Here is a 7,857-nt window from a genome sequence, read left to right on the forward strand (position 1 = left end):
CCCAAACAAAAAGCGAGAACTGAGTTTTTCTTCGACATTGGTCTCCAGAGACAGAACAACGCCCTCAGCTCCCCAAGCATCTGGCACTGGAGGATACGAGCAGGCAGGTTAGGCCCCCCAGAGATCCTCTGCTAAGGAACCGAGATTCAGCCACCTTTGAGCAGGGCCGGTTCCAGGGTTTTGCCACCCCAAGTGCCAGGAAAAAAAAAAAGCCCCAATCGCGATCGGCAGTAGGTCTACCGCGCCACTTTCTCCTTCGGCAGCACATCCTTCCCTCCAAGAGGGACCAAGGGACCCACCGCCAAATTGCCGCCGAAGAGCCCTAAGTGTCACCCCAAGCACTTGCTTGCTGAGCTGGTGCCTGGAGCCAGCCCTGCCTCTGGGGTGGGAAACGGGGGCTGTTTACATGAGGAGCCCTCGCTCAGTGTGGAGACGTAGCAGCTCTGGGGTGGGTGCACAATGCTGGTGACTTTCCATGGCAGCAGGACTCTGTTGCAGAGATCGGTCCCTGATCCATCTCATCCCCACTGTCCAGCTCCCCATTAATGCCACCCCGTGGTCTGGAGACAGAGGGAACATGGCTGGCTACCCCCCACAATGACCAGCCTGGCCCGGCTGAGCCTGGCACCTGGCCCTGAGCGGGGGCAGAGCGTGAGTAGGAGGCACTCTCTGATTCCTGGGGCTCGCAGCGCAGCCTCTCACCGGGGCGTCCGTTCCTGGTCAGGGTCCCAGAGATGTTGGGGAGACCGGTCGGGTCTGTAACACAAACCAGACGGGGGGGATCATGGGGGCTGGACAGCAGCGTGTGTGTGTGTGTGTGTGTCATTAGTGATCACTGAGCCTAGACACGGCCCCTCGCTGTGAGCTTAGCTGGGGGACGGGAAAGTCCCTGAAGTGACACAAGACCCATGGGGGGGGGGAAGGGAAGCGACAGACCCGACTGAGCCCCACCCAAGAGGCACCCGACAGAACCCAGGGGCCGGGTTAGGGCCGTGCTGGGGAACCAGAACCGGGGGAAATGGAAACCCAAGGGACCAAAACTGGTTGGGCAAAATTGGGCCTAATTGGCAGAGTCACAAATGAGGGGCTGGACTGCTTCAGCCTGGGTACTGGAGTGAGCGTCACCAGCGCCACTGTCTGCCAGGCAGCCGGGCATTCAGCGTCCTGCTCCCCAAACGTGCCCTCCCCAGGGCGGGACAGAGCCAGGGGTCTAAATAACCCCACTCCCACTCCCAGCCTAGACCCAGCCACCACCAGGGACATCAGACACCCCAGTCATGGGTCCTTTGCCTTCCCACCTCGGTTTGTCTCTCCCCAGCCCTCTACTTTTGTCCCCAGAGGAGTGGCTAAAAGTAACACCCGGAACAGACAGACACTGGTACTGTCTGGCCAGGCCTGGCAGGGTCCGTCCCCGCTGCCCTTAAAGCCCCGCAGCGCCGAGGCTCAGAGCCTGGGTCCGTTCGGTCGGGCTCGCGGGGCTTGGGCTGCGGGTCTCTGATTGCAGCACGGACGTTTCCTCCGAGGTCTGTGCAGATGTTTGGGGTCTGGCTGGGGCCTGGGCTCAGACACATGTGGGGAACTGGGGGACAAGTTCCTGTTAAATCTCCCTCCGGCTGAAGGAAACAAGGGGACGTCCTTACACTGATGCCTGAATTGATCCTTCACCTTGCAAAGGCGGCCGCTGATTTCCCCTCTGCCCTGGATCTGCAGCGTGAGGGTCACAGGCCATTTAATGGGGGTTTGCCCTGGGGCAGGGTGGGCCGAGGTCTCTGGGCACCAAGCCCGGAGCGTGTTTAGTGCCAGACAATGACTGGGTCCCGTTAACCCTCTGCCCCATATAGAGCATCCACCGATCCCGGCAGGAAGGGCAGAGGGGGAGGAGACAAGGGAGAACTGGGATGGCTGGTGTGAGGGGGGGAATCCCAGCAAGTGGGGACTGGAATTGGGGGGTGGATCCCAGCACAGGAGGATTCTTGGGGGCAGGTTGGGGGTAGAGAGGATCCCAGAAGAGAAGGGCCTGGAGGTGCGGATGGGAGGGGTAGCCATAGCCAAGGGCGGCAGGACGGGGAGAAGTTCCCAAGGGAGAAGGGGCTGCACGGTGTGGGGTGAAGGGGCCTGGAGGAGAATTGGCTGAGGGTGCATGGTGAGGATTCCAGCACAGGGCTGAGTTGGGGGAGGGGCTGGAGGGCAGGACTGGGGAGCACAAGGCGGGCGGGAATCTCAGCAGAGGGGGCTGGGGGCCGGCATGGAGGGGCTGGGGGATCACTCACTCTCGACGTGGAGCCGGACGGTTCTGTTGGTGGAAGGTCCCCGTGGTGGCCTGTACATGACGGTGCAGACGAGCTCTTTGCCGTGGTCCCCCGGGCCGGGCGTGAAGCTGAGCGCGGAGCTGTGGGCCCAGATGCCGTTCGCCAGTTGGGCTGAGACGTCCCGGGCTGTGTTGCTGAACGGCCCCGTCCAGGTGACTCGGGGAGGGGGCCTGGAGCAGCGCCCAGGGGCCGTGCAGGTCACAGTCACCGATTCCCCGTCCAACAGCGTCCCTGGCAGCCCCCGCGCCAGCGAGATCTGGATATCTGGCTCCTCCGTCAGCCCTGAGACACGGGGAGAGGGGAGAGAATCACTCGGGGACACGGGGCCTTTCCCCTCTGGGGGTGCCGGCCCTGATCCGGCCCCACGGCGGGGACTGGCTGGCTCAGGGGGGCTGTTAAGCGGTGTCATAAATATAGAGGGAAGAGTAACAACTCTCTGTGTGCAGTAGCATCAAATCCCTCTTTGGCAGCTGTACTAAATCGCCTTCCCTGTAAAGGATTAATCAGCTCAAATAACCTAGTTGGCACGTTACCAGAAAGACCAATGAGGAAAGAAGAAACTTTCAAATCTGTGTGGGTGGGGAGAGGATTTGTTTGTTGCTGTCTTTGTTGTTCCCTCTCTGGACGGAGGGAGAGACTGAGCAGGTACAACATCTCCTGCAAATATACCTGGAAGAATAGATCTAAAACCACAGACATTGTAAGGAGGCAAGGAAAGGCGCTAGGTTATCTTGTTTTTTAGCTTGTGAATTTTCCTAAGCTACAGATGTAGTTTGATTCCTGTTTTTGTAAACGTGAAGCTGAGCCAGAGGGGAATCCTCTGTGTTTGAAATCTTTTATTTACCCTGTGAAGTTACCTTCCAAACTGATTTTGCAGCTGTGATTCTATTTCTCTCTCTATATATATAAAATTCTTCTTTTAAGAACCTGATTGATTGTCAGTGTCCTGAAGACAAAGAGTCTGGTCTGTGCTCACATTGCTAATCAATTGTTTGGTACATTATTCTCAAGCCTCCACAGGAAAGGTGGTGAAGGGGCTTGGGGGGATATTTTGGGGGGACAGGGATTCCAAGTGACCCTTCCCTGGATTTTTCTATAAATCACTTGGTGGTGGCAGCAATAGCGTCCAGGGACAATGTTATATCCTTGGGGGCAGCCAGTTTAGGAAGAAATCACTTGAGTCCAGACAGCAGACATCTAACAAACTACCATTTTATTTAGAGACACAGAGCTCACCCAACCGGCCGAAACCGGCTGGGCTATACCCTAATAATCTAACTCAGTTGCCATAGGAACAAAAACCATGATAACCAAATACACAACATATTCCTCCCCCCTAATAAGATCATCCCCTAAATAAAACACACACTAGACTAGAGAAGGAGGGTAGACTGCCTCCATTCCCGGCTAAACCCTGGGGATTATTTTGCCCCATAACCGTGGGTTCGCCCTAGCTAAAGATCCAGCCGATGAGGAGGCCTTCTGTCTCTAGGTGGATTACGGCGAACTTCTGGTGTTGTTGCACCCGAAAGTACCATGGGCTCTGGGTCCGCAGCACGAACAGGTGAGGAGGTGGTATCAGCTCGTGCTGGGCAAAGGGTGATCTCAGCCACTGGCATTAATGGAGGAGAACAGTCAGAAACAGGTGATTTGTGATTCGGTGTCTCACCAGAAGTGGTGAAGTCAGACCACTCAACTGCAGATGTGTCCTGAGGACTGGCATGACCTGGCAACAGCTGATCTACATGTCGCCGCCAGGTAAGATTCTCTGCAGTCCGGACTGTGTAGGAAACAGGTCCTGTTTGAGTGATGATTGTGGCAGGGACCCATTTAGCTCTGGAAGTATAATTCCGAGCCAAAACTGGCTGTCCCGGGCTAAAGGTTCGTTCTTTTGCTCTGGGTGCCCGTCTGATAACTTGATTTTGCTGCTGATGTTGCACAATTTGTCGGGGTTCAAAAGGTTTCAGCAGATCAAAGCAAGTGCGCAGCTGTCGTCCCATCATTAGAAAGGCCAGAGATGCATTGGTCGTAGCATGAGGTGTCTTTCTGTACGAAAGTAAGAAGGTATTCAGACGCTTTTGAATGGAGTGTTGTCCCCTTGCTGATTTCAAAGCGTGTTTCATCGTCTGCACAAATCTTTCAGCTAGTCCGTTGGTGGATGGATGATATGGTGCTGACGTGATGTGGTGTATCCCGTTTGCCTTCATAAAATTTTGAAACTCCTGAGAGACGAACTGCTGTCCGTTGTCGCTCACAAGTTGTTCTGGCAGACCAAAACAACTAAAGAGTCCTCGTAGTTTTTGGATAGTACTCTCTGCAGTAGTGGACTGCATTATAGAGACTTCTGGCCATTTAGAATGGGCATCTACTGCCACCAAGAACATGCTTCCTTCAAGGGGGCCAGCGAAGTCAACGTGAATACGTTGCCACGGGTTTTCAGGCCAGTCCCATGGGTGTAGGGGTGCCCACTGGGGTGCATTCCTGACACCCTGACATGACATACAAGCTTTTGCCTTCTCTTCAATAGCACTGTCCAATCCAGGCCACCAAAAATAGCTTCGTGCAATTTCCTTCATGCGCACTATTCCACAGTGACCGGAATGTAGCTGTTCTAACATCTGTGATCTCAGTGGTGGTGGAATAATGACACGTCTCCCCCACAACAAACAACCAGATTGGACCGATAACTCCGTCCTCCTGGACATGTACGTAACAAGGTCGGGTGAGACTGGAGAGGTTTGTCGAGATTTTCCATGCATCACCAGGTTCATAACTTGGGACAATACTGGGTCAACGCGAGTTGCCTTCTTTATCTGAGTAGCAGTGATGCGTGTATTCTCTACCTGTTCAAAGTAGAAGTTTTCCTTTTGGGCACTATCTTGATGTTTGACTGGCAAAGGCAACCTTGAGAGGCCATCTGCATTGCTGTGCAGAGTGGATTTCCGATATTTGATTTCATATGTGTGTGCTGAAAGTAACAATGCCCAACGTTGCATACCACTAGCAGCTAATGGGGGAATGCCTGTGTAGGGTCCAAAAATTGACGTCAGAGGTCGATGGTCTGTGAGAAGAGTAAACTTTCGCCCAAACAGGTACTGATGAAACTTCCGAATTCCAAAAACAATCCCTAATGCCTCACGTTCAATTTGGGCGTAGTTAGTTTCTGCTTTGCTTAGAGTGCGTGAAGCAAAAGCAATAGGTCTCTCTTCTCCCGAAAGCATAATGTGTGACACGACTGCTCCCACTCCATAAGGGGAGGCATCGCAGGCCAATTGTAGGGGTAAGGGTGGATCAAAGTGCGTTAGAACTTCAGAATTTAGCAATGCATCCTTAGCTTTGTTAAATGCAACATCACAGGCTTCAGTCCACTTCCAGGCCTTGTTCTGCCCAAGGAGCTCATGAAGGGGTTTTAGCAGTGTGGCTAACTGTGAGATGAACTTTCCATAATAGTTCAGTAGTCCTAGAAACGAGCGCAGCTGGCTTACATTTCGAGGTGGGGGAGCCTCCACAATAGCTTTAACTTTTGCAGGGGCCTTATGAAGACCTGCAGAATCAATGATGTGTCCCAAATATTCAACGAGGGCTTGAAGAATTCACACTTGTCTTTGCGAACTCGTAGGCCATACTCTTCCAGTCTTTGTAGGGTAGTCTCTAAATTCTTTAAGTGATCCTCTTCATTTCTTCCACTGACCAGGATATCATCCAGATAGCACTGAACTCCTGACAAGCCACACAGGATCTGGTTCATAGCCCTCTGGAACAGGGTGGGAGCAGATGTTATTCCGAAGGGTAGGCGGCAGTATCGATAAAGCCCCTTATGAGTCAGAATAGTCAACAGCACTTGGGACTTTTCATCGACGTGCATCTGTAAATATGCTTGACTCAGATCAATCTTACTGAACTTTTGTCCCCCAGCCAGGCCTGCGAAGAGGACATCGATGCGGGGAAGCGGGTATTGCTCTCCACACAACACTGGGTTGACAGTGACTTTAAAATCACCGCAAATCCGGAGACAGCCATCTTTCTTCACTATTGGAACGATAGGAGTGGCCCATGAGCTATGGGTAACTGGTATTAGGACTCCATTGGTGACCAGGCGCTCCAGGTCCGCTTCGACTTTCGGCCTGATGGCATATGGCACAGTTCGGGCTTTCAGATATTTTGGTGGACTGTCAGGTTTAATGTTCAATGTCACAGTGATTCCCTTCATACTTCCCAAATCATCTCCAAAAACAGCAGCATGTTTCCTTCCTTAGTATAGGGGTTAGACTGGTTTCTTCTTTAGTCATCCTGTGCACTTCTGCCCAGTTCAGTTGAATCTTCCCAAGCCAAGACCTACCCATTAAGGCTGGGTAGTTACCTCTCACCACAAACAGTGGCAATTTAGCAGCCTGTCCATTGAGCTCCACCTTAACATCAACAGTGCCCAACATGGGCACAGCTTCTCCCGTATACGTCTTCAGAACAGTTTTTGTTGCCTTAAGCGGAAGATGCTGTAGCTTTTCTTTATACACAGTCTCGGAGACCAGCGAGACGGCTGCACCGGTGTCCAATTCCATGTGTATAGGTTTGCCATCCAACAACAGGGTTACCCAGTATTCATGTGAGCCCATTGCCAAAGACAAAACATGCAGTGGTACTTCCTCTTGCGATGAGGTGTCACTTTGATCATCCTGGGTCTGCTCTAGGGTATGCAGGGTTCCTCTTTTTGTCAGCCAGACCACAGGCCTCTTTTTCTTTTGTTTACAGGCACACTCAATGTGTCCCTTTTTGCCACAGTGTCGACACACCAGGTCCTTACACCAGCATTCTGATGCCTGGTGACCCGGCTTACCAGAGCGGTAACATTCTTGACTCTCCACAGTTTTGTGGATCGGTTCTTGTGACACTTTTTGCACCCTAGGGGATGCACCGATGTATTGCGCCTCCCTTGTAGCCAGTTCCATGGAGACAGCAATATCAACAGCCTTCTGTAATGTAAGCTGAGCCTCTGTCAGTAGGCACTTCTGTATAGCTTCACTGTAGAGGCCACACACTAACCTGTCACGCAGGGCATCATTTAACATCTCCTTAAATTCACAGTGTTCTGCTAGCTTTTTTAAAATTGCTACAAATTGTACAACTGTTTCATCTTCCTTTTGGTCTCTTTTGTGGAACCTATATCTTTCAGCAATTACCAGTGGTTTGGGGGAAAAATGGGACCCCAGGATTTCCACAATGTCACTGTAAGATTTAGTCGCTGGCTTCACAGGGTGTAGTAAGCTGCGTAGCAGGGAGTAGGTTTTAGCCCCTACAACACTTAAGAATATTGGCACCTTCTTCGCTTCTGTAATGTCATTTGCAATAACAAAAAGCTCAAAACGCTCAGTATACACATGCCACTGCTCTATATTCTCATCAAAAGGTTCCAGTGGCCTGGTCAGAGTAGCCATGATTTTTAGTTTCACTTTCACAGTCAGTGCAAACAAGCAGCTTTTTTGTTTGTTTGTTTGTTCTTTACCTTGACTTCTATTTCCTTCTGTTACTGGAGCAGCACCAGAATCCCATC

At 52.0% G+C, this 7,857-nt stretch overlaps 1 protein-coding gene across 1 annotated transcript in view; it reads right to left on the minus strand.

The window, feature by feature from the left end:
- LOC120390589 (sialic acid-binding Ig-like lectin 10) overlaps positions 1 to 7,857 on the minus strand; it is a 44,542-nt gene continuing 36,685 nt past the window's right edge. The window contains exons 4-5 of the mRNA XM_039513323.1: positions 2,271 to 2,591; positions 1 to 756 (exon numbers count right to left, since the gene is read on the minus strand). Of these exons, the coding sequence (XP_039369257.1) occupies positions 422 to 756; positions 2,271 to 2,591 (656 nt within the window). The 3' untranslated portion in view covers positions 1 to 421. The remainder of the gene's footprint in view (positions 757 to 2,270; positions 2,592 to 7,857) is intronic.

Source organism: Mauremys reevesii, linkage group 24, assembly GCF_016161935.1.
Source record: "Mauremys reevesii isolate NIE-2019 linkage group 24, ASM1616193v1, whole genome shotgun sequence".
NCBI classification, from domain to species: domain Eukaryota; kingdom Metazoa; phylum Chordata; order Testudines; family Geoemydidae; genus Mauremys; species Mauremys reevesii.